The sequence below is a fragment of the Narcine bancroftii genome, chromosome 5, assembly GCF_036971445.1.
Source record: "Narcine bancroftii isolate sNarBan1 chromosome 5, sNarBan1.hap1, whole genome shotgun sequence".
Lineage (NCBI taxonomy): Eukaryota > Metazoa > Chordata > Chondrichthyes > Torpediniformes > Narcinidae > Narcine > Narcine bancroftii.
In genome coordinates this window covers 247509788-247537536 of record NC_091473.1, presented here as the reverse complement: position 1 = coordinate 247537536, position 27749 = coordinate 247509788, and the positions used below count along the sequence as shown (strand labels likewise).

Here is a 27749-nt window from a genome sequence, read left to right as displayed (position 1 = left end):
AGGAAAAGCAACAGACCCTTTGGAATTAATATCAACTGATCCCAGTTTGGATTTGTAGCACTAAAACTTCATGGTCACTAGGGGCCAACTTTTAGAACTCCATCTCTGAACGTAATGTTCTATTTAGTACCTTTTTTTTTTAAGGAATATATGGGTCAGCACAACATCGAGGACCAAAGGGCCTGTACTGTGCTGTATGTTCTACTGTGGGACACAGTTTAAAGCAGCAGCTCAATTCACCTCTCAAGGGTAACTCAGGACGGACAATGAAAGCTGGCCTCACTGACAATAACACTCGGAATAATTAAAATAAACTATTTAGATTTTGTTATCTTTTTTCCATCTATCAACCCAAGCACACTCAAAGGGATTTCTACTCAATCCACTGTTTAATGCAGTCCATTTTATTGCGTATTCAAGCAAAGCGCTACAATTAGAAACTAGACTACTCTGGCCTATCTCAATTGGAACATATTCAGAACAGTACAGCACAGGAACGAGCCCTTCAGCACATGATGCCAAAATTAAACAAAATCTCTTGTGCCTGCACATGAAACACACTCACCCTGTATACATATCCCGTATATTCACGCGTCTATATAAAAGCCTCAAACCCTCATTGCATCTTCTTCCACCACAAAAAATCTTGCCTCATGTATTAAACTTTGAGTGCATGACAATATTTTACCCTGTGAAAAAGATACTGAATGCCTACCCTATCTCCACCCCTCATAACTTTACAAACATCTCCCCTCAGCCTTCAATGCTGCAGAGGAGAAAATGTGTCCATCCTCTCCTTACAGCTCATACCTGCTAATCCAGTCAGCAGCTTTATGCACGCAAGAGATTCAATTCTAACACAAGGCAATGATATTGGGAATTCAAAGAATGACATGCAACATCTAAAAATGTTTCTGCGAACATAAACTGAAATTAGTGTTCATTTTAAATTGCCAGTGACTGTGTGCGATTGAGATGTCACACTAAATCTGGTCACGCATCGAATCTCACTCAACCAACAGCCTTGGGCTTGGTGATCTACAATGGATCCTTTTTTAAAAAAATGCCCACATTTTAAAATGTGCATGCTCCTCTGTGATCACCTTCATTACCCTTCAAGCTATTTGAACCACTCCTGTCTGCCTCCATACTTGTTCTCACTGTTAACTGCTCCACATTAACAGCTGGTCCCTTCAGCTCCCATACGCCAAACACTCTTGCTTCCTTGATCTACATACGTTACTGCTCCAAAACCAGGCAACCACCGAAACATTTATTGATGTGACTTTGTGTTAAATTTTGCTTTTATTAATAGCATGCATTTTAGAATCCAGATTGTTTACTTAAAAATATTACTATCAGACAGTCCTGAGTCCCAACCTAATTCTGCAACATTGCCATGTTTTCTCCAATGCTTTCACTGAACATTGGTTGCACGTTCACTGAGGCACAATACAATAACCCACCTGCCACCCTGTCATTGCATTCTCCTGAATGCATTCATTTTGATGACTAATGAGACAGGGGCAGCCCTTTGGAGGAGAGATCAATCCCATCAAGAGGCAACAAGCAAATCAGCCAACATTCTTGGCACAGAGGACTTAAATGGAACCAGACAGCTCTGCTAGGCAGGCCACTCTTTTAGAACGGCTGACAAAAAAGCTCTTGAAATTAGCTCCATCATGGGAGGAGATTACCAGGCATTCACAGTAAGTGATTTAATGATGGTCACAAAGCCTCCTTGAAAATAAAATGAAACATCCTGGCTGGAATCTCGGAGCCACGATCACTCACGGTAAAGGAGAAGCAGAATTTGAGATGTAGAGAACCTCAAGGTCAAGTGTCAGAAGAAAACAGAAGCCCTTTGCAAATGATGGATGGAACACTATGTCCCAAGTTGCCCTCATACCTATCATATCAAGCATTGCGTGCTCCATAACATTTGTGGATCCCACACTGTTCTAAAACAAATACACAGAAGAAAGTAAAGTCTTTCTCAATTTCCAGTAACTACCCAAGGAGGATCATCTAATCGTAGTTTCTGGACCACTTGCACAAAATCAGCAGGTGGCCACAGGTGAAGCTTCATTGAACTCCGTATCACTGGGCTGCCCCCAGAACCAATGGGCATTTATAGGTGTTAAGAGGAACTATTTTGAGATTAGGAAGACCCCTAGAAAGAATATGGAATAATTGAGGTCAAATAATTCACCCAATTCGATCACCTGACACAGATCACCTAAGCAGTCCAGGCTGCCAGTGGGATGAAGTGAAGTTAAGCTAAAGTGTTGGAGGTCGGGGGGTGAAATGAGAGAGGCAGGACATGGTGGAAAGTTGGGGGGTGGACACAGGATGCAGCAGGAGGTCGGGGAGAGGCAGGATGAAAGTGGAAGTAGGTAGAAAAGCAGCAGAGAACCAGCCGAGTAACCAAGGACAGGCTCATAAGCACGCAACAAAGGGAATGGTCAGGAGTGCATGAAGAATGTTTGACATGTGGAGAGGAGGATTTTGTCCCTGAATGAGCGAAAATAATCCAGCAATTGGAGTGATTGACAGATTGATGAGTGCAGCCAAATATTTCTACGGTACATTTCCGATTAACCAAAAAAACAATCAACCGAGATTCCGAATATCCAAGTTTTTTTTTCAGGTGAGACATAATATCACAAGTTGAAAACTTTTACCTACCATGCTTCAGTGGGGCTACACTTGATCACAGGTTACACATCGAAGGAAAGGATAGCACTGATTATTCACTTATAAATTGTCATTTTTTTCCCCCAATGAGTTACTGCAACTTTGTGATAAATTGCACTGTGGCATTCTCAGAATTTGAATTGAATACTGCGCTCTCTCTCCCAGGTCTCGCTGCTGCTCTCTCCCCACTCTTTCCCCGAGTTGCTCTCTCTGTCAAATATCCTTTCAGTGGGTTTGCTGAAATTCTGCTGAAGGACAATCCCCTGTGCAATCTCCTCCCACTTATAGGTGAGATGAGACCTCGGACTCCTGGGCAGGATTGGGGACTGCGTGGGGAGGTGTCAGGGATCAGCAACTGTATTCTCCTGGAGCTATTGGGCTGCTTTAGAGAAACTACTCAAATATCCAAACAATTTAACAGAGATTTGTCTGGTCCCAAGCATTTCGGATAATCGGAAACACGCTGTAATTATATGAAAGAAATGACGATTTCAATGTGAACATTATCTCAACATTCCAGACTGTTTTTTTTCCTCCACCGAGAAATAATAGCTTCAATTAGCTAATACATGGATAATGAGCCACATGGTCTCCTCCTGAATGATTGGAAACTCACATTGCACTGTGCAAATCCAACTTTTAAACAGAGCCCTGTAACATCAGTTCCCACTTCATTGGTGGTGAACGCCCCAGGTGCCAACCATTGATGTACCCTTGCCCAATTTCCCAAGCCAGATCTCAGTGCATTTGTGCAGCTTGCCACTGGATTCAACAGGAGCCACGAGGGAGAAACAAGTGACAACTACCCCATCAAAACTCAATCAGGAAAACCGCTGTGGACACTCAGCTTTGTTCCAGTAACAGCAGTTGGCTGGAATTTCAGACTTATTTCAGGAGGTTGGTGCGATGCTAACGGAAAACCCAGTCACTATGCCGTCTGTCCAACATTCAGTTTCATTAACATCCTTGTGGCATATCTGAAGTAACCCTGGACTGACAAATGCCTGAGCCACATGCAATGTCCAGTGGCTATTGATTGCAGAGACACATGGAACAACAGTTGATATCTGGAGCAAAAACAACATGCTGGAGGACAGAATTCCACCCTAAAGCATGGAGAATTTTTTAAAAAACCTGCTAAGTTCCTCCTATTTTAAAATTTGATTTCTCAAGACCAACCACAACTTGAAAGTTTCAATTACAGAACATTGGTTGGTCCAATCCTATGGGTGGTAGATGTCATAAAGAAAACCAATAGAAAAAAACATGAAAAAATTACAACCCCCAAAGAGGGTCATGAGAACATGAGACCACTCTGCCCTTCAAATCTATTCTTGAGCATAGTTACTCAACACCATAACTCAATCAAATTTAGCCTGAACACCCCCAAAATCAGTTGTAACATTTTCGTGTACATCACTAGAATCCACCAGGGAGCCTTTTTTTTAAAGTTACTTTGCTACCAATAATAGACTTTATTCACAACAAATTATTTACAAAAGGAAAACCTTTTGGCATTACATTTTTACTAATACGTGGAAAGGAACCCGGGCTGCAGAGGGCAACAACAGCCAAGCAAGGCAGTTTCCAATCCCCTGGAAACAAAATCCACACCTGATCCCTTGGGTAACCCACCGGTTCGGCTTCAAGAGCTCCGGATCAGTGGGTTGGCTTTCTCGGGGAAAGCGTCCAGGGAACCACCTACAGACAACGTTTGCCTGATGTCGGTAGGCACCAATGGCACGGGTATCCTACACACTAAAACATAACGCATGGAGATCATTTAAACAGAACGCGTTCAAGCAGATTGTTCGCTCCAGCTCAACCTGCCAACCTTCTGACCCATATTAAATATTAAGTGGACAGCTTTAAGCAATTCGTAGTGCTGGATTACTATGTTTTTCCCATGTAACCCTAAAGAAGAAAAATATCCAAAGAATATAGTCCATTATATAGATTACATAATACTAAACCCTACAGTATCATACATACAGAACGTAATATAGAATATATATTAAGTAATGCATGTCCGATGAGGCAGAACATTCTCTGCAAATTATTTGTAATGTTTTCATGCAAATAAAAACACACCACCTTTTACAAAGGAGAAATTCAATGTGGGCAATGGTTGAAAACCAGCATCTTGGCCTCGAAATTCTGGTCTCAGCCAAATAACATCTACCCCTCCAGATCTGTCAGAAAGGCCCTTGGATTGCGAGCTGGATTCGCCGGATGGAGAGGGCCTCGATCTGCAGAATCTGGCTGGAAATTATGCGAGTCGTTACATTGAGACGCGCTCCACGCCAGGGAAATTAAGAGCTCGTCAATTTCACCGAAGTTGCCTAACACGCACCTGAGGGACGCCGTCAGCATCTCCCCTCTCTCCCACCCCCCTCTTTCCCCTTACCCGACCTCCCCCCTCCTCTCCCCCCCCTCCTCCCCCCCCTCGCCCCCCCTCCTCGCCCCCCCTCCTCGCCCCCCCTCCTCCCCCCCCTCCTCCCCCCCCTCCTCCCCCCCCTCCTCGCCCCCCTCCTCGCCCCCCTCCTCGCCCCCCCTCCTCGCCCCCCCTCCTCGCCCCCCCTCCTCGCCCCCCCTCCTCGCCCCCCCTCCTCTCCCCCCCCTCCTCGCCCCCCCTCCTCGCCCCCCCTCCTCGCCCCCCCTCCTCGCCCCCCCTCCTCGCCCCCCCTCCTCGCCCCCCCTCCTCTCCCCCCCTCCTCTCCCCCCCTCCTCTCCCCCCCTCCTCTCCCCCCCTCCTCTCCCCCCCTCCTCGCCCCCCTCCTCGCCCCCCTCCTCGCCCCCCTCCTCGCCCCCCTCCTCTCCCCCCCTCCTCTCCCCCCCCTCCTCTCCCCCCCTCCTCTCCCCCCCTCGCCCCCCTCCTCTCCCCCCTCCTCTCGCCCCCTCTCCCCTCCTCTCGCCCCCTCTCCCCTCCTCTCGCCCCCTCTCCCCTCCTCTCGCCCCCTCTCCCCTCCTCTCGCCCCCTCTCCCCTCCTCTCGCCCCCTCTCCCCTCCTCTCGCCCCCTCTCCCCTCCTCTCGCCCCCTCTCCCCTCCTCTCGCCCCCTCTCCCCTCCTCTCGCCCCCTCTCCCCTCCTCTCGCCCCCTCTCCCCTCCTCTCGCCCCCTCTCCCCTCCTCTCGCCCCCTCTCCCCTCCTCTCGCCCCCTCTCCCCTCCTCTCGCCCCCTCTCCCCTCCTCTCGCCCCCTCTCCCCTCCTCTCGCCCCCTCTCCCCTCCTCTCGCCCCCTCTCCCCTCCTCTCGCCCCCTCTCCCCTCCTCTCGCCCCCTCTCCCCTCCTCTCGCCCCCTCTCCCCTCCTCTCGCCCCCTCTCCCCTCCTCTCGCCCCTTTTCTTCTCTTCCCTCCACTCCTCTCCCCCCCCCCCCAACCTTTGTGCCCACAACTGGAAAAGCCAACAGCGGCTGTTTTTTAACTGGAGCAAGTCTCACTCACCACTCGGCCGGATCTGTCAACTGCCTTCTTCACTTTGCCGTAAGTGCCTTTGCCCAGGGTTTCGCGGAACTCGTAGCGGTGCTTCAGGTTGTGTTTGTGATGGTGGCGCTTCACCGCCTGTCGCTTCAACTCGACCGTCTGCGCCGAACAGCGGCCGCCCGCCGCCCACTGGGGATCCCGGCCGCCGCTGGCGGCAGCCAGACAGGGAGAGGCTGGATCCATGCGGGGAAGGCAGAGATCCTCGGGGCGGAGTGGGGCGAAGAGCAGGCTGAGCAGCGGGAGAGTGCGGAGCGGGAGAAGGGAACAGTGTGGACTGCGGAGGGTCAGAGACACATCTTTGCCCGGTTATGCCCGCGCCCTCATTGTCCAGACAGACCCTGTCATCAATGTATCCTCTGGCGAACACTGTTGCAACAACCCAGGACCCGGTCGCGTGCGAACCCTTCAGCAGACGCCTCATTAGCCTATCCCCGCCCTCTGCAGAATCCCGGGCCAATCGCCCAGTCTCTCCACTTCGTCACCGGCCCTGTCAATCATTGGTCTCGGGTTGCTTTTCCAGTAAGTCTGTGCATCTGTAGTTCATTCCTTCCCCCCACACCCCCGCCACTTGCTTTGCATTGAGACCCCCCCCCGCCACTTGCTTTGCATTGAGACCCCCCCCGCCACTTGCTTTGCATTGAGTCGTCCCCCCCGCCACTTGCTTTGCATTGAGTGTGTGTGTCCCCCCCCCCCCCGCCACTTGCTTTGCATTGAGTGTGTCCCCCCCCCCGCCACTGGCTTTGCATTGAGGCGGGGATCCGACCCACCAGTGCAGTGGACCAAGAAAGATGCACTCCATGCACAGGGACTTTCGACCGCGATCATACCATCCGAGGCCCCTCCGTGACCTGCAGGCGTTTCCCCCCCACCTCACAACCCCTCTTCTTCTCCGTCTTCCCACACCCCTGGCTCAGAGATTCTCAAGCACACTGCCAATCCCGGACCAGTACGTACTGAGACTAGCAGTTCACCAGCAATGGTGTTGCAAATGACTCCTGCTTCCAGTCAGTGTCGGGTCAGAATTCCGGGAATCCAAAGTACGAATAGAATTCGAGGGAAAATAAACCCAGATCAGGCATGGTTAATATATCGAGGCGGTGATTTTTATATCAGAGCAGACATCCCCTCCCCTCCAAATCCAGCTTTTTATTTTGTGCCAGGGGCAAGTGATGTGGCACAAAATTAAAAATCCGAAAGCGATAAAGTGGCATCATCATAATGTGTTGACGAAACCAAAACCCCCCAAAAAAGCCCCAGGTAGGAAAAGACGTGGTAAGTGGTTTGCGTGGGTTACTACTACACTCCTGGAACGAACTCGCACCCAGATAGGAGACCAGTCAGCCCTGTTGCTGGTGTTGTTAAGCCCCGCACAGTCAAAGAGCCAGTTGGTGTTTTGGACATTAATTTTTCACCCAAGTTTTGTGGATTCAAGTCTTGGTAGAATCTGCCTCAGTTCGCTCCATCTCACACCACAGTCGTGTTACCTGTGCTCTCATGAAGTATCAGATCATCTCTGGAATCTGAAAAGTTATCAGCGAGAATTGCATTGATTTAACCCTTCACATTACTCCCACTCCATTGGCAGATGCGGGTTCTCAACCTTGCCACTCACCTCCCACCTTAAGTAATCCCTTACTACCCATCCTATCCCATAGGTGCTCTGTGGGTTAGTAAAGTGGGAGGTGAGTGGAAAAGGTTGAGAACCACTGTACTTAAGAGTGTATTTACAAAAGGCTAAACTGCCAATTCTTCAGTGAACCCAAGCCTGCTAGGAGCAGACAAGAGCACTCGATCCAATTTGTAGTGCCTTCTTCCAAGATACATGGATTCATTCTTCCCCTGTACAATTAAAGCATGGAATAATCTTCACACTCCCAGACCTAATTGCTTTCTTCCAAGATAGATGGATTCATTCTTTCCCCCATACAATTAAAGCATGGAATAATCTTCACACTCCCAGACCTAATTGCCTTCTTCCAAGATAGATGGATTCATTCTTCCCCAGTACAATTAAAGCACGGAATAATCTTCACACTCCCAGACCTAATTGCCTTCTTCCAAGATAGATGGATTCATTCTTCCCCAGTACAATTAAAGCATGAAATAATCTTCACACTCCCAGACCTAATTGCTTTCTTCCAAGATAGATGGATTCATTCTTTCCCCCATACAATTAAAGCATGGAATAATCTTCACATTCCCAGACCTAATTGCCTTCTTCCAAGATAGATGAATTCATTCTTCCCCAGTACAATTAAAGCATGAAATAATCTTCACACTCCCAGACCTAATTACTTTCTTCCAAGATAGATGGATTCATTCTTTCCCCCATACAATTAAAGCATGGAATAATCTTCACACTACCAGACTTAATTAAAGTTAAGGCAGCTCTTTTTCAAAAATCTCCTCCTTCAGCACACCCTCTCCCACCTCCCAGTTTGGGAGGATCAAGAACCAAGAGTGTATAAGAATATCGCTTTTCGTTTCGACATGGTGCAGAATTTCGCGGCTGTTTCACTACACGTCTGATCATCTTCCTCATCAGGCTGGAGCACAAAGTGATCAAACGGCAGAAGTTTCCTTCACCCCACCTGTCCCAAGAGGAGAAAAGGACCAGTCAAATATTAAACTGTCCACAAGGTGGTGTAGCGTTCCACGAACATTAAACGTGGAATTAGAAGCCCTCTCGCCCAGAAGCAATGGGCTTCACAAGGAACATAAACACTGATTTCCTCAGTTAAGCTTTACCATGAGCAGCTGGTTATTTTAGAAAACATTGGTTATTATTTACTTTGAAACATTTAAAGTTTCCATTTTGGCTAATTTCACGATATTTCAAACATAGCTGCTGCTTCTGCCTAGGTGGTCCCTTGAGACCCCGGATGACTTGCTTCTGTGGGACCATGTTGGTGCCGGTGTGTCCAATGTAGGACTGACTTCACTCTGCCACAGAAGAGGCAGGGGATGCTTGGTGGGAGGTCGTTTATGCCCCTATTACTTTTTGTGCAGGACCTTTGTTTGCTGGTAGCTACAAAACTGTCAAAGCTGTCATGGATGTAACTTCACCATTCTGAGTACTAACAGCCTTGGGATTCCCAGGAGTCTGAGGGGTACTTGCATTTCTTAATGGGAACAGTCTGATTAAAAAATGGTTTTGGGCATGACGACACATGATTGATAAATGTCTCCCCTGCACTAATGGACTTTATGGCGATGATGTGTGATTGCCACCCAGATCATGGAAACCCTGCCCCTCCAAAAGTAAATGGGTGCTGAGATAGTGGGGGAGGGAGCAGGTATGGTAACAGTAGAGGGAGCAGGCATGGTAACAGTGGAGGGAGCAGGTATGGTAACAGTGGAGGGAGGAGGGATGGTAACAGTGGAGGGAGCAGGTATGGTAACAGTGGAGGGAGGAGGGATGGTAACAGTGGACGGAGCAGGCATAGTAACAGTGGACGGAGCAGGTATGGTAACAGTGGACTGAGGAGGGATGGTAACAGTGGACGGAGGAGGGATGGTAACAGTGGAGGGATTAGGTATGATAACAGTGGAGGAGTAGGTATGGTAACTGGAGGGAGCAGGGATGGTAACATTGGAGGGAGCAGGCATGGTAACAGTGGAGGGAGGAGGGATGTTAACAGTGGAGGGAGCAGGTATGGTAACAGTGGAGGGAGCAGGTGACAAAGAAAATATTTTGTTCCAAGACTACTTAATCAAAATTTGGAGCAAATACATGTGAATTGAGTTGAATTATGATCAGACTAAATGGGGCAACATATTTGCAAAGGTAAATATGCATGTTAAACCCTCTCTGTTGCATGGTTAGTTGTAATTTGTCTGATAAATGTCCTGAAAATGGATTGGAGATATCAGAGAAAATAGCTGGTTGGACATTTGCTCGGTACAACCAAAAATAGGGGAAGATAAGTGAGTTCCCATCCTTATCATTCATCTGTTCATTTTGTCGGAGTGCTCATGCCAAGGTCTGGAGCAAGACGTGGACTGAACTGTCACCATGTTGCCTATTCTGGCCATGGTCCTTGGCTGGTTTGCAAAAGGCACATGCAACAATGTCCTAGCACATCTGCAGAGAGCAAGAGACTGGAGAGGGAGAGGCATTTCACAGTTGTTTGGTTTGGCGGATTAATGGTTTCTGTCTCACTGAAACAGCTTGAGCTTCCCCAAGAAATTGATTTCTGTCCAAATATAGGCAGAGCGACTACATCAGGGGACCCTGGGAAGGATCTGTGTGACTCCTGTTGCTGCAGTGACAAAAGGAACTCAGCATTGTTTTATTTTCCTGAGTCTGGTTGATTGACAGGGTCCCTGTGATTAATCACCAATGACATAACCATTGAAAAACAATGAGCTTCTAATCAAAACCAGAACCCCCCCCCCCCCCATACAAATTTCTTGAACAGGAAGGCTTGTCTTATGCACCACTAATACTATACAATAAACACATTATGTTGTACCAATATAGGGTCATTTGCACTGCATGCTTCAGTGCTGATGTTCCTGTGCATAAGAATGTCAGCATGTTCTCGCCGATAGCATTCTCAACCATGGTTTTTAGGGGGAGTGGAGAACTGCTCAGAGTCTTCAGCACAGAATCTACGCTGAGACTACCTATTGCAGAACTCGTCCTGTCGGGTGAACATTAAAGATCACATGATGGTGTTTTGGAGAAGAGCAGGAGAATTCAGAGGACGCTGGCTGATGCTCAAACCTCAATTCTCAACCGGCAACATTCAGACAGATTGTTTCAGTCTGAACCAGGAAGTCTGCAAACGTGGTGACATAATTGACCTAGGTTTGGTCTACATACCATGGCATGACTAAGCCTTCCTCTTTTCACCTCTGCAACAACATCCTAGTCTCAGCCCATTTGATGCTGCAACATGCGTACCTGAGTTTATTATCCAAATACACTCCTGGCCTTATCCTATTATAAAATTAACAGGAACCAAATCCTGGGTGCAAACGTTCTCTATTCTCTTTATCAGCCTGCTCCCAATGCTCAAGATTGCCCCCCCCCCCCCAATTAATAACGTTCCATGGCAAGCCTCTGGAAAATTAGAACCCCTCCCCCATCTCTGATAGTCATCTCTTAATGAAGGCAAAAATCAACGAATGCACAAGAACAGTGTTTGGTGTCTGAGGAGAAGAGTGTTTGATGTTTGGAAGCTCAAACCAAAACAAGCTCATATTCTAAATCAGGGCAGTAATCCCTGCCCTCCCATGGGTATAGACTATTGATACCAGGCACCTTAAAGCCTGCACCAGCAAATAGTGACCCAGCAAAATCCTTCAAAACCACTAGTACTGTGGTTCCCAACCTTTCTGTTTCCACTCACAGACCACCTTAAGCCATCCCTTACTTATCACAGAGCCCCAATGGCAGAGAGATCACTTAGAGTGGGATGTGAGTGGAAAGAAAAAGGTTGGGAACCACAGTACTAGTGGTTTTGAAGGATTTTGCTGGGTCACTATTTGCTGGTGCAGCCTTTAAGGTGCCTGGTATCAATAGTCTATACCCATGGGAGGGCAGGGATTACTGCTCCGATTTAAAATATGAGCTGCACAAGTAGGAGAAACAACGGGGTGCGTGCCACCAAGTTGCTGGTGTCCAATAATTCTCTATTTGACACTCTGTAATTGCATCCTCCTGAAAGCAAGCAAGAAGAGTCCAGGGTAAGTTGCGGAGGAAGTGTGTCACTGCCCACCCCTCTGACCTCTCTTACAGCTCCAATGGCAGAATCCGTGGGGTCTACAAAGGCCTCAGCAGCCCCTGAAAGCACACAGATCTGATGAGAAAGCAAGTCATCCTTGACCCCTCAGGGCTGCTCAAGAAGAAGTGGTGCCTGAGGATGTTTTCCCCATTAAAAGCACTAATTTGTTTTTATTCCTCTTTTGTAGTTGAAATATTAACCCCAGAATCAAATTATTAAAATCCTCAAAGAACAAATTGCAGGCAAAGGATTTTTCCAGATGTTCTAATCACTTCCCTCCTTTGTTGTCTATGGAATGTCCCTGGGCCATGTGGTGCTCTAAACAAGTTACTGAACACCAAGCACAAGTTATCATTTCATATCTTTCCATGAAATGAAAGAAGTTTTAATACAAATGGGCTGCACGGTTAGTACGATGTTGGTACAACCCCAGCGACCCAGGTTCAAATCTGCTGCTGGCTTAAGGAGTTTATACGTTCTCCCCGTGTCTGCGTGGATTTCCTCTGGGTGCTCCGGTTTCCTCCCACCTTCCAAAGACAAGTGAGGTGAGTTGGTTAATGGGTAACATGGCTGTATTTGGGTGGGACAGCCTTGTGGGCCAGAAGGGCCTGTTACCATGCAGTGTCTCTAAAATAAAATAAAATGGATTATTTTTCCTTCTAAGACACCACAGTTTTCCGATTCTCGCAGATAAATGTCATCCATTTTCATTGCTCTCATCATTTGTTGTCCCCCGCCCCCTCCCCCCCCAGCCCCTGCCCCCACCACCTCCCACGATAATTTTCTTTCAGGAACTGACGATAGACCTTATAAAAGCAAATAGTGATGTCAACATTACAATGCTTCAGTCCCGATGATGTAATCTTTCAGGGCCAGAGGTTATCCTGCATCTGACATCAATTGTCCATCAGGGTCAAAGGTTTCTGCTTCTCCAGCCTCCCCTCTCTAGACCCTCTTGACTTCAAGTACAGTGTCTGCAGTTTCATTCTCCTCCCACTACCTTCGGCAATGCTGAAATCAGTTCTCTTAACCTCATCTCATTTTGCCTTAGCAGCCAAAAGCCATGGATTGCTTTCAGTATTTCTATAATTTTTAGCCTTTTTCTCAATTCTTCTGTCTTCCCAAAGTGTACCTTTTTTAAAACTTTTCAACCGTAATTTTCAATGGAAACACTTCCCTGACTGTAATATTATTCTGTATTCAAGCGCATGGGACAAAGTTGTCCAGGGGTCACTCAAAAGCTTGACTTTGCACTCATTCAACACAATTAATATTTATTGCTCCTTTTCAAATATTGAGAGGATTGAAAACTCCTCATCAAATCATCTGCATGGTGCCTTAAGGCATTGTTATATTGAATTACATAGAAAATACAACATGAAAGCACATCGTTGGAGACAATTTGCTGTTCGTGTAAGTTAATTAGACGTCTACCCTGAGCCTCATTCATTTAGCCCCTTCATCCCCAAGGTCCCATTTAAGTGATTCATGAATCCTGGCATGGCCTCTGCTTCAATCACCAGCATCTCATTCAACAGCGTTCCATCCTTGATCTTCACAGTGGATGAACTTATCCACAAGCATCTCCTGCCGTGACCAGTAAGTGGGAAAGTTATTTCCAAAACATTCAAGCATTCTTAACATTCCTCAGATGAGCCAGTTTAGGAAAGAGCTGTTGGAACGTGTTGTAACTAATACACTGTGTGTATTAGCTAGCATGGGCAAACAGCTTCTAAATACAAAGCCATCTGCCCCATAGAGGTGCATTGTACAGCAAGCATGCTAAGGTCCTATCTCCCTTCAACCTTAATGTGCTGAACCACATTTTGGCAAGTCGGATCACCTGCCTGTGTTTCTTCCACCTTCATTCAAAGCCTAAAAAGAGAGGCGTCAGAGATCAGGACATCCAGAAGGTGGTCATGGGAAACGGAAGAATGGTTATAGGACCGCCTCGAGTCAATGGGTTGCATGGTGTTCAAGAACTTGACTGAGGATCTGAATGATTACACCAGGGTCATTACAGACTTTATCAAAACAGCTGTGGCCACATGTGTGTCCCCACCAAATCGTTTAGTGTTTTCCTGAACCGGAAGCCCTGAATGAATAATGAAATCTGGAGCCTGCTGAGAACCAGATCACAGACATTTAAGTCCAGAGATACAGAAACTACACAAGGAGCAGGTACGACCTACGAAAAGCCATCTCCTGGGTAAAGTGGAGGTTCCAGATGAGAACAGAAACAATGAAGGATCTTGGACAGTGGTGGCAGGGCCAAAATGACATAACCTGCTACAAAACCAAATTTGGAGCAGTAGAAGACAGCAAAGCTTCATTCCCAGATGAACTCAATGTCTTCTACATCCAATTTGACCACCAGAACAAGGATGAACCACTGGACCTCCCCATGTCGCCTGATAATCCTATCCAAGGATGATGTGCAGCCTGCCTTCAGGAGAGTGAATCCAAGGAAAGCATCTGGTCAGTACAGAGTCACTGGTCGTGTACTGAAAACCTGTGCTGACTAAGTTGCCAATGTATTCACAGTTATCTTCAACATCTCACTCCAGCAGAGAGTGATATCCACCTGTTTCAAATAGGCCTCAATCGTATGCATGTCCAAGAAGAGTGTGCTTACCTGCCTGAATGACTACTGGCTAGTGGTCCTCATATCCACAGTAATAGTGTTTTGAGAGGCTGGTGTTGAAGCCTTTCAGCTGCTGTCTGAGTGATGACATGGATCCATTCAAATTCTCCTACTGCAGCAACAGCTCTAAGGCAGATTACTTTAAGTAATCCTCTGCCATCGGTGCTCTGTGATTACTCAGGGATGGCTTAAGGTGGTCTGTGGGTGGAAAGAAAACGGTTGAGAACCACTGTTACAGACCAAGGACCTAGAGGAGAGGTGGTTCCAGGTTTTAAAGGAGTAAGGGGGCAGGAGTTGATCAGATGATGCTGTGGTATTGGTGTCAGAGGAACAATGAAATCATTGCTAGTGAATGCTGACTTCTGAGTTCAGATTAATTGTTTGAATACATATATGGCAACACATACAACCCTGAAATTCTTTTTTCTGCAGACCAGGCAGAATTAAGTAGTGCAAAAAACTGTCCTCAAGATAAGATATGATTACAAAAGAGAGAAAGGTAACCAAAGAAAGAAAGGTTTTAATCGTCCCTCATTGACTCATTATGTGCACGGTTTCATCACTCCAAAGGAAATGGGCCAATGACATTTTTTTCTCAAGCAAAATATTTCAGTAACAATTGGGTCAAGAGCAGTGGTTCTCAACCTTCCCTTTCCACTCACATCCCACCTTAAGCCATCCCTTACTAATCACAGAGCACCGATGACAGAGGGATTACTTAAAGTGGTCTGTGAGTGGAAAGAAAATGGTTGAGAACCACTGGTCTATATAACCTTGCTTGATGTAGCATGGATGTTGCTCTTCAGATTCTCTTCAAAGATGCCCATTGATTCATTTGTTCAGCAGAGAAGCTTCAGAATGAGAAGGCTGTGGGCTCAGGCCCCACTGCAGAGCACACATTTTGGACTTACATACTGTATCAGAGGAGTGCTGTATTTCCAGAGCTACCATCTTGCATCCAAGACATCTTTTAACAATCTCAAACTCCCAAACTGCTTTTAAATCAATGATGTTCTTTGCAAAGTGCAATCACATCTCCACGACTGGAGATGCAGCATCCAGTTTTCAGAAATATCCCATAAACAGCAATGAAAACATGATCAGACCACCTTGTTCTAGTGATGTGGTAGGAAGTATAAACATTGTTCAGGAGACACACCCAGGAGCGCTCGACTGCTCTTCTATCTTTTATGTTGTTTTCCCTATCCAAAAGCTGGAAGGGCTGACAACTCAGCACTGCACTGAGCATCAGCCTGCGGCCAGTCTTTCTGGGGTTAGGATGATGTCATGCTGAACCCAATTAATGGCAGGAAATCAAATGCCCTTGAAGTTCCCATTTAAGAACAAAAAAAATCAAATGCTCTTGAAGTTCTCATTTAAGAACAAAAGAACAGTGAAACCTATAGAAAAAAGCGCGCCAGGACACTGCAGCTTGTTTGTCTGGTCCCCACGCACTCTTGTGGCCTGTGTATCAAGAATGCTGAATAATCGCTCATTTACTTCAAAATTTAAAAAAAAATATATAGGAGCAATGTTATCAGGTTGCTGACTCCATGGGGCAGAGGCAGCTACTATTAGATCATCAAGGAACTTTACAACTCAGGAAACACGTTTAACTGGACTTTATTTCCGTCCAATAAATGTGCAAATTCCCAGGGGAAACAGCCTAGATGAGGAAGTTTGTAGTTTATACGACTGCACGAGCATCACAACTCCATCTACCTGACTTGATAATCGTACTGGGGTTCTGGGAATGATTTATTTTTTTGTAAAAGCCCATAACAATGAGTAATTATAATGTCCTTGTCTCTTCCTTCCTCCCACCCACCCCATCCTGTGGATTTTTATCATGGTCAGCTTGAATCTGGTAATGCCTCTAGATTTGGTGATTTTTCCAGACATGAGCAGGTTGACCATAAATCTACGAGTTGGTATTGATACAAGGACATGAGCGCATTTCGCTTCAGAAAAAGAGCCAGCATATTCAGGATGTTAGTGAATGAAGGGTGGAGGTGGAGAAAACAAAGTGAGGATTTAAATCTTTCAATTTTCACGGGCTGCAGTTCCTTCCTTTCCATTTTCCTCCTAATCCCCAATTCCCCATCAAAGACTGACATATTTCTGTAAAATAAAAAGACACATCAAGATTTAAACAGGAAGAATATGCAGGAAGCTGATACGGATGGAACAGAAGATAGAACAGTATCCAACTTTGCAAACTCCAGCCCTATTGGTTTCTGTGCATTACAACATTGTACAAGCATGTGGAGCGTTGTAATAAATACTCATGGGTTTTGTAAATGGACTGGGGGGGGGGGGGGGAGGTTGAGTTGAATTTGCTCTAGGTTCGTTTTGGGGATTAATAGAACTCAAAGTTGGGAGTCCATCATGACTCATGTTTGATATTGGTCCTGTAGACTGAGAGAGCAAGATGGTTCTTTTCAGTTGGTGACTTCTCTCTCTCACCTCCTCTCCCTCCACTTGTCTCTCCCTCTTACTGCCATCTAGTGGCTATAGACAACAGATGAAATATTCATGGCCACTCAAACCTTGAATTCTCATTCACTGAAGCACACACCATTGACACCTCTCAAAGCTTTCACTTGTTATATTAGAAGTAGGCAGCTTCCACTGTTACATTGAGCTGTATGGACCTTTAGTGCCAATTATAGGTCATGGATTCAAGGGCCCTGAGCAAATAATATGCTGTGAGGCAGATAATGCTACTCTTTATGAGGCGCAGACTTTTAGTTGACAACCCACCCCTCACCCCCAGCTCGCCCCAAAGGGACAATTAAATGGCACTTTTTAGAAATAGTGCACGGTAAATAACCCAATAAAATAGATCAGAATTGCAATTTATTTTTGTGAACATGTCACAAAAGCAAGATTATAGGTTTAAATATTGCTATAAATTGCATTTCAAAATAAATAAGTAGGGCAAAAAAAAAAGAATGCTTGATAGTATCGGTGGTTCATTGTCTATTCAGGAACCTGATGGCAAAGGGGGAGAAGCTGCCCTTGTGTCATTGGGTGTTCAGCTTCAGGCTCCTGTACCTTTTTCCCGATGGTAGCAGTGTGAAGAGGGCATGGCCTGAGTGATGAGAGTCCTTGAGAATGGAGGCTGCTTTTTTTAAGGCACCCCTCTTGTAGATGTCCTCGATGGAAATGAAGACTGATGCCCGTGATGTCGCTGGCTGAGTTGACAACTCTCTGGAATTTTTTTTCTTGTCCACTACATTGGACACCTGTAGAAATTTTCAAGATGAGTTTGTGACATAACAAATCTTCTCAAATGCCTCACAAGGTATAGCTGCTGGCGAGCCTTCTTCAGGATTACATCAACATAGAGGTCCCAGGACAGATCTTTAGAGATATTGACACATAGGAATATGAAGTTCTTGACCCTCTCCTCTGCTGACCCCTCACCAAGGACAGGACCTTTTTCATCCTATTTCCCCTTCTACAATCAGCTCCTTGGTTTTGCTCATGTTGAGTGCGAGTTTGTAATTGTAACACCACTCAACTAGCTGATTTACCCTCCTCGTTGCCCTCTGCAATTCTGCTGATGACCATGATGTCATCGGCAAATTTGCAGGTGCCATTTGAATTGTGCTTAGCTGCAGTCATGGGTGTAGAGTGAGTAGAGCAGTGGGAAAAGCACGCATTCTTAAGGTGCACCAATGTTGATCGTCAGAGAGGAGGAGATGTGGTCTTCTGATGAGGAGGTCAAGGATCCAGCTGCAGAGGCCAAAGTTTTGGAGATTGTTGACCAGTACTGAGGGAATGATGGTGTTGAAGGCTGAGTTGTAGTCAATGGAAAGCAGCCCTGATGTACGTGTTGTCTAAGAGATCCAGAGCTGAATGGAGAGCCAGTGATATTGCATCTGATGTGGAGTAAGTGAGGAAGGTGAATTGACGTGGGACCAGATCTTTACTTTGGTACATGTTAATTCTGGCCATGACCAACCTCTCAAAGAATTTATCGCAGTAGATGTGAGTGTTATTGGACAATGGTCATTCAGGCAGCTCAATCTGCTGACATGGCTATTTGGCCCAAAATCAACATAAATAAAGCATTATCCTTTTATTAATCTCATTGTTATTGACAGACTTTGCCGTATACAAATGAGTTGGCAAACATGTGAAAGAACAATCCAATTAGTCCCAATGTTCCTCATGTACAATTAATTTCCCATTTCCCTGCCAATGCCTTTTTAATATTCTAGTACCCTTGTGGTGAACTGCTGAACTGTTGTATTTCTGATGACCTGGCTCTGCCCCGTCCTGTGACTGCCCCTTCCTCTTCTGACCTTGTATAAAGCCTCTAATGCCCTGACCCTTCCCCCAGAAAGCCCGGGTCACAGCACAGGATGAGGTCCTTGTCCATTGTGCCCGTAGATCAGTGACTCCGTCTCACCCTCTTGAGTTAACTACTGTGCATAAATTTTATTCACAATATTTTTGTTTTTATCACTAATAACGGACCAAATTCTGAAACCTGACAAGCTGGAGATCGATCCATAGTCGTCCGATGCTTCAGACAGCTTCGAACTCCGGCTACGCCGTTTCGAGGCCTTCCTTCAAAACTCAGCCGGCATCGTGGCCACCGACGCAAACAGACTGCATCTTCTCTTCTCCTGGTATTCACTGTGCACCAATCCTTTCGAAGATGAATTTGCTTTCAGGCTGCTTTGTCTGGAGCTTCATAACCCTTTGCAGAAAAGGATCCCTGGTTTCATCTCCCCTTGGGGTTTAGCAAGCACACATTGAATGAATGATAATTTGGCACAGACTAGATGGGCCAATAAACCTATTTCTGTGTGGACTGTGGAGCTCTATGGTTCAGCAGAATAACCAGTGAGAAACAACGAGGAGACAGCATGCAGGTAGATGTTAGACTCAGTCCTGAAGACGAACTCAGATCAGATGGTATTGAGTTGGTTACAAGGGTGGCATGGTTAACATAGTGGTTAGCAAAGTGCTGTTACAGTGCCAGCGACTGGGGTTTGAATCTGGCTCTGTCTGTACATCCTTCCCGAGTCTAAGTGGCCTGTTCTGTGCTGTATATGGTTATATGGTTATATTGGACCAGGTGCTGGTCAGTGGGACTAGGAGGGTGGGGATTTGTTCCGGCATTGACTAGAAGGGCCAAATTGGCCTGTTCTGTGCTGTATATGGTTATATGGTTATATTGGATCAGGTGCTGATCAGTGGGACTAGGAGGGTGGGGATTTGTTCCGGCAAGGACTAGTAGGGCCAAAATGGCCTGTTCTATGCTGTATATGGTTATATGGTTATATTGGATCAGGTGCTGATCAGTGGGACTAGGAGGGTGGGGATTTGTTCCGGCAAGGACTAGTAGGGCCAAATTGGCCTGTTCTGTGCTGTATATGGTTATATGGTTATATTGGATCAGGTGCTGATCAGTGGGACTAGGAGGGTGGGGATTTGTTCTGGCATGGACTAGTAGGGCCAAATTGGCCTGTTCTGTGCTGTATATGGTTATATGGTTATATTGGACCAGGCGCTGGTCAGTGAGACTAGGAGGGTGGGGATTTGTTCCGGCAAGGACTAGTAGGGCCAAAATGGCCTGTTCTGTGCTGTATATGGTTATATGGTTATATTGGATCAGGTGCTGATCAGTGGGACTAGGAGGGTGGGGATTTGTTCCGGCAAAGACTAGTAGGGCCAAAATGGCCTGTTCTGTGCTGTATATGGTTATATGGTTATATTGGACCAGACACTGGTCAGTGGGACTAGGAGGGTGGGGATTTGTTCCGGCATGGACTAGTAGGGCCAAATTGGCCTGTTCTGTGCTGTATATGGTTATATGGTTATATTGGATCAGGTGCTGATCAGTGGGACTAGGAGGGTGGGGATTTGTTCCGTCCGGCAAGGACTAGTAGGGCCAAATTGGCCTGTTCTGTGCTGTATATGGTTATATGGTTATATTGGATCAGGTGCTGATCAGTGGGACTAGGAGGGTGGGGATTTGTTCCGTCCGGCAAGGACTAGTAGGGCCAAAATGGCCTGTTCTGTGCTGTATATGGTTATATGGTTATATTGGATCAGGTGCTGATCAGTGGGACTAGGAGGGTGGGGATTTGTTCCGGCAAGGACTAGTAGGGCCAAAATGGCCTGTTCTGTGCTGTATATGGTTATATGGTTATATTGGACCAGACACTGGTCAGTGGGACTAGGAGGGTGGGGATTTGTTCCGGCATGGACTAGTAGGGCCAAATTGGCCTGTTCTGTGCTGTATATGGTTATATGGTTATATTGGATCAGGTGCTGATCAGTGGGACTAGGAGGGTGGGGATTTGTTCCGTCCGGCAAGGACTAGTAGGGCCAAATTGGCCTGTTCTGTGCTGTATATGGTTATATGGTTATATTGGATCAGGTGCTGATCAGTGGGACTAGGAGGGTGGGGATTTGTTCCGGCAAGGACTAGTAGGGCCAAAATGGCCTGTTCTGTGCTGTATATGGTTATATGGTTATATTGGACCAGACACTGGTCAGTGGGACTAGGAGGGTGGGGATTTGTTCCGGCATGGACTAGTAGGGCCAAATTGGCCTGTTCTGTGCTGTATATGGTTATGTGGTTATATTGGACCAGACACTGGTCAGTGGGACTAGGAGGGTGGGGATTTGTTCCGGCAAGGACTAGTAGGGCCAAAATGGCCTGTTCTGTGCTGTATATGGTTATATGGTTATATTGGACCAGACACTGGTCAGTGGGACTAGGAGGGTGGGGATTTGTTCCGGCATGGACTAGTAGGGCCAAATTGGCCTGTTCTGTGCTGTATATGGTTATGTGGTTATATTGGACCAGACACTGGTCAGTGGGACTAGGAGGGTGGGGATTTGTTCCGGCAAGGACTAGTAGGGCCAAAATGGCCTGTTCTGTGCTGTATATGGTTATGTGGTTATTTGGTTATATGGTTAAATGGGTTTCCTCTGTTTTCCTCCCACTGTTCAAAATGTACCTCAGGTGTAGATCGATTGAGCATAATTGGGTGGCACAGGGCTCATGGTTTGAAAGGGCATGTTACCATGATGTACGTCTGAATTTTTTTTTAAAGTAAAAAAATGTTTAAAAAGTCATTTAGTGCAGGAATTTCAGATTGTGAAGAATAGCAGTAAGTATTTAAAAAAAATAAATAGTAGAGGAACCGAGAAATAATGGACCTTGACATATAATTAAATGCAAGAAATATTGAGACGAGATAGAAGATTTTGTTTAAATTGTCGAGTGCAAGGACTGAACCAATTAAATTTGTGGTTAAGCAATCATAATATTAACTGTTAACAATAGCGAGTTAAGGTGGAGAATTACTTTATGTAGAAAAATATAGGGCAAGATTAATACGTAGTCAGAATACAGTGCATGAACTTCAACTGTAGGTAAGTGTGAGGTAATACATTTTTGTAGCACCCTAGAATATATCTTTCTTTGGCTTGGCTTCGCGGACGAAGATTTATGGATATATGGTTAATATAATTGATGGGGAGAGGAAGATCAGAGGACATGGTTAAACTAATCATTAAAAATACTGATGAAGGTAAATCAGAAGGCAGCAACAATAATTCAAGAGCCGAAAATTTAAAATTGCAAGGAACTTTGGTTATTCTTTTTCATTCACAGGATGTGGCCATCGTTGAATTGGGCATGATTTACTATCCATCACAGGTTGTCCTTGAACGGAGTGGCCTGTTAAACCACTTGGAGTTATCTGCATTGTTATGGATTTGGCATAACATTCAGGCCAGGCCAGGAAATACATTAGATTATTTTCCCTGAAGTGCATTTCTGAACCAGATGCCCTTTCTTGACAACCCAGTAGTTTCCTGATCTTCATTTCCAATACTAAAAAAATCAGATTGTTTTAAGTTAATGACTTGAATTTAGTCCACAACTGCTGTGGTGAGCTTTGAATTTGCTTCTCCACATCAATAATCCTGGCCTCTGGATATTTGTCCAGTCATTTAACCATTAGGCTACTATACCTAGAAGGGTTCAGAGAGCTCATTTCTGTATCTGACCCGACCTTGTTGGTTTTCGTGCAGTTGTATAATCATGTTGAGGAACTTTGGGGGACATCCGATGCGCTCTAGTATTTGCCAAAGCCCTTTCCTGCTCACGGTGTCGAAGGCTTTGGTGAGGTCAACGAAGGTGATGTAGAGTCCTTTGTTTTGTTCTCTGCACTTTTCTTGGAGCTGTCTGAGGGCAAAGACCATGTCAGTAGTTCCTCTGTTTGCGCGAAAGCCGCACTGTGATTTTGGGAGAATATTCTCGGCGACACTAGGTATTATTCTATTTAGTAGAATCCTAGCGAAGATTTTATTATTATTATTAACAATGGCGTGAAGCAAGGCTGTGTTCTCGCACCAACCCTCTTTTCAATCTTCTTCAGCATGATGCTGAACCAAGCCATGAAAGACCCCAACAATGAAGACGCTGTTTACATCCGGTACCGCACGGATGGCAGTCTCTTCAATCTGAGGCGCCTGCAACCTCACACCAAGACACAAGAGAAACTTGTCCATGAACTACTCTTTGCAGACGATGCCGCTTTAGTTGCCCATTCAGAGCCAGCTCTTCAGCGCTTGACGTCCTGCTTTGCGGAAACTGCCAAAGTGTTTGGCCTGGAAGTCAACCTGAAGAAAACTGAGGTCCTCCATCAGCCAGCTCCCCACCATGACTACCAGCCCCCCCACATCTCCATCGGGCACACAAAACTCAAAACGGTCAACCAGTTTACCTATCTCGGCTGCACCATATCATCAGATGCAAGGATCGACAATGAGATAGACAGCAGACTCGCCAAGGCAAATAGCGCCTTTGGAAGACTACATAAAAGAGTCTGGAAAAACAACCAACTGAAAAACCTCACAAAGATAAGCGTATACAGAGCCGTTGTCATACCCACACTCCTGTTCGGCTCCGAATCATGGGTCCTCTACCGGCATCACCTACGGCTCCTAGAACGCTTCCACCAGCGTTGTCTCCGCTCCATCCTCAACATCCATTGGAGCGCTTTCATCCCTAACGTCGAAGTACTCAAGATGGCAGAGGTCGACAGCATCGAGTCCACGCTGCTGAAGATCCAGCTGCGCTGGGTGGGTCACGTCTCCAGAATGGAGGACCATCGCCTTCCCAAGATCGTGTTATATGGCGAGCTCTCCACTGGCCATCATGTCAGAGGTGCACCAAAGAAAAGGTACAAGGACTGCCTAAAGAAATCTCTTGGTGCTTGCCACATTGACCACCGCCAGTGGGCTGATATCGCCTCAAACCGTGCATCTTGGCGCCTCACAGTTTGGCGGGCAGCAACCTCCTTTGAAGAAGACCGCAGAGCCCACCTCACTGACAAAAGCCAAAGGAGGAAAAACCCAACACCCAACCCCAACCAACCATTTTTCCCCTGCAACCGCTGCAACCGTGTCTGCCTGTCCCGCATCGGACTTGTCAGCCACAAACGAGCCTGCAACTGACGTGGACTTTTACCCCCTCCATAAATCTTCGTCCGCGAAGCCAAGCCAAAGAAGAACTATACCTAATATCAGGCCGAGAGTTAGATCACACTTGGAGTTCAGTGAAGAGTTTTGAATCTCTGGATTAATAAATGAATGTAACAGAGCCAGACAATGTTCCTGAGAGATTCAGTAAAAAAATGAATAAGCCATTTCTCTCTCCTGCAGAAAGAAGGCAAGGAGGAAAGAAATAGGTAAAGGAATTTCATATTTGTTCTGCCATTCATCAAGATCTGGCTGATCTTCCACCTCAGCTCCATTTTCTTAATCTAAACCATATCCCTCGAGTCCCTTAATATCCCCCAATCTATTGATCTGCTTTGAATGAACACATTGACCAAGAATCCATGGCTCTCTGGGGTAGAGAATTCAACAGATTCACTGCAGCTCATGAAGAAACCTTTTTTTTCTCATTTCAATCCTAAATGCATAAAATTGTTGAGTCAACATCTTGATCCTGGACAAGACACACAGATGACGTGATTTAAACAGGAAAATCTGCAGACACTGTGATTGGAGAGCAATTCCCCAAAGTACTGGAGAAACTCGGCAGCATCTATAGGAAGCAATCATCAATATGGGCCTGAGACCTTCATCAAGGTATAAGCAAGCAGGTGTGTGAATAAAAAGGTGAGGTGGGGGGGGAGGAGTGGAGGCAGGAAGGGACAGGGAGGTGCACATGCTAATGGATCAGCAATGGATAGGGGTGGAAGGGTAAGAGAAAAAAAGCTGAGAAGTGATAGGAGAAAAAAAGCTGAGAAGTGATGTGGGGGTTTTGAAGTTTTTTCTCTGCGGGGAAGGCCCAGCCAAGGATAAAATGCTATATTTATTTATTTCTGAATGCTGATTGACAAGGAGATAGAGTACGGCACACACACAAGATAAATGACAATCATTAAAGAAAAACAAATACGGCTAATTTTAAACGATTCTTCAATTGTCAATACATTCCCAAAGTTTAGAGATCAAGATAGATGCACACTTAATAAAGTTGTTCATTTATTCAAAGTCCCTGGGCTTTATGACCCCAGCAAAGAAGCAAATAGTCATTTCAAGTTGGACAAAACCTTGGGTGAGAAAGGAAAGTTGCATGAATCTTGCTCCTTTCAGACCCTATGAACCTCCGAAGGGCTTTACAACCAAACACACAATTTTGAAATGGTGTCACTAACAGCTGCAACTTGCAAACAGGTCCTGTGAAGCAGAATGACTAGATTTCTCTAACAATTATTTGAGGGAGGAATGTTGATGGGGTGAATTCTTCTCCACTATACTTTTCTTTCCAAGATTAATGCCATGTATTTTTTTTAAACAACCGAGAGAGTGGATGGGCCTTGGTTTTTACATCTTGGTTGAAGGGCACCAGAGATGTTCTTCAGTCTTTGGGGTCTGAACAGTGGGCCGTAGTGCTCTGCTGGAGGAAGTCAGCAGGCCAGGCAGCATCCATTAGGGAAAAGGAGAGAGAAGACAGGTAGTGTTAAAGAGGAAGGGTCAGTAAGTGATAGGTGGATCGAGGACACCAAGTTGAGTGTCCATTTCCCTCTTTTTACTCCAGATTCCGTATTTGTTGTCTCTTCATCTCAATTTAATAAAAAAACACCTTCCTTAGAGAATTCCTAACTCTTTGAGAAAGGAATTTCTTCCTCGTGGGTCTTAAATGTGAATCCATTTCTAAGGGTTGAAAAATTAGACCTTTTTTACGGCTGTGTCCATCCCTAACCCAGGACTCGGCTCAAAGTTTATGGGCCCCCTTCTCAGTGAAGCAGTCGTTTTGGTTTCATCTGTCCTTCTGTCCATCCCCACCTATATATTTATGTTACGTGAGGTGAAAAGAAATCAAGGCTTTTACTCAAATGTAAAGGGCCTCCATTGAGAATTGCTGGTTTACACCATGATTAAAATTAGGAAACATTTCTATGTGGCAGAAATTTGGAGAATGAAAATTGATGCCAGGTTAAAAGTTAATATTAGAGATGCGCAAAGAAAGCAAGGAGAGTATCTTACTGTAAGTGGCAAATCTGGCATGATCTTAATCAGCGGTGAATGGGCTTGAGGGGCTCTTGTTATCATTTAGACATACAGCACAGTAACAGACCCTTCCAGCCCATGAGCCCGTGCTGCCCAATTACCCCAATTAACCTACAACCTCTATACGTTTTGAAAGGTTGAAGGAAGCCAGAATACCCGGAGGAAATTCACACAAACATGGGGAGAATATGCAATCTCTTTACAGACAGTGCTGGATTCAAAACTTGGTCTCTGGCTCTGTAATCGTGTTGCACTGACCACTACGCCAACTGTGTTGCCCCTAAATGTTAATTCCCCCTTGTTATAATATCCAATAGTAGATGTGTTGGGTGACCCTTAATGGGATAAGGCTTGTGGAAGGGTAGTGAAAGCCTCACAGCCTTGCTCCACCTGAGTTGTATGTTGGCTTTTTGAGAACAGTAGGCCCTTTCAAACTGCCATAGGGTTAACAGGGCAATTTGCTCGGTTAGTGCTCCAGTTCTGCAGCAGTTAGAAAGGGTCTGACCCAATGAACCCTGTCGGAATCCAACCGGGTCCCTGACCTACCTCAGTTAAAATTAGCTAGGTTGCATCCACAGGTGATTTGAAAATGAAAATGGCTGACTCGCTTATTCCGGTGGACGTCAGCGCTCGCATGCATGCGTCACCAGGCAGCCAGCATCCGATCTGGCAGTACTTCCGGTGAGGACGTGACGCATCATTGTGGGGTCGTGATCCCCTTAAATCGCTGGCTGGATGATTTAATGGGTAGATCCCCCTGCAATTTAAAAGGTGCCTCCAGAATATTTGCCCCAGTAATCACTCCTGGGTTCTAGGAGGGCTAATGTCTCCCCACAGGCAGACAAAGGAGGGAAACTGAGAGGGGGATAGGAGGGGAAAACAAGGCAATAGCTGTTCAAATTTACAGAAGTTGTTTTCTGGCCGCCTCCCAATCATAGAGAACACTTCCTTGTTTCTATCCACACTCTTATCTCCAAGTCTAATTAAAGTTCGATGAGCACAGCTCAAATAAATGCTTCAAGAAATAGCACGGTCATGAATTTTAAAGAATATCATTAGAAGGGCCCTAATTAAATCTATTTGAGGACTTTCTGTTCCAATACATAACAGTAGACTGATCTGATTCAGGCCACTTAGAGCAAGCGTGATTGAGAGGACGGGAGTTAAATGGGATACTACCTCCTCCTGAATGATGTCCCCCTTGTTGATTCTTGATCAATTACGCTTTGAGTTTATAAATAGACACCTAATCAACTTTCCTATTGACCTGCAGTATAGTTACATTTAAAGTTTCTCTGATTTACAAAAGGGGAGTGTTAGATAAGAGTTCATAAATCACATAGGCACAGTTCCGACATTTACTCAGATATTTCTATATTTCCTTGAAATGGAGGAGACTATTTAGACCCATTAGGTTTCAGCCTATTGACAAAGAGCTTCCATCCTCCCATTCATATTCTCTCTTCCTTATTCTCCCCACATTCCCATCAACTCTCTGTGGATTCAACCACACGACTACATACAGGAGCTATGGCCAATTAATCTGCCCACCCACATGTGGGGGTAAAACCAGAGCATCCAGAGGAAATGGTAAGAATAAGGGAACTGTGGTTGACAAAAGAGTTGAGA

The 27749-nt window shown here is 45.7% G+C and overlaps 1 protein-coding gene across 2 annotated transcripts in view; it reads right to left on the bottom strand.

Moving 5' to 3' along the window:
• nuak2 (NUAK family, SNF1-like kinase, 2) overlaps positions 1 to 6564 on the bottom strand; it is a 45524-nt gene extending 38960 nt beyond the window's left edge. The window contains exon 1 of one of the 2 annotated variants that reach the window (XM_069941988.1): positions 6141 to 6564. In XM_069941988.1, coding sequence (XP_069798089.1) covers positions 6141 to 6362 — 222 coding nt within the window. In that variant the 5' untranslated portion in view covers positions 6363 to 6564. Of the gene's footprint in view, positions 1 to 2688; positions 2899 to 6140 lie in introns of those variants that run through there. The other variant, XM_069941989.1, reaches the window with a different exon arrangement.
• Between the last annotated feature and the right edge of the window lie 21185 nt (positions 6565 to 27749).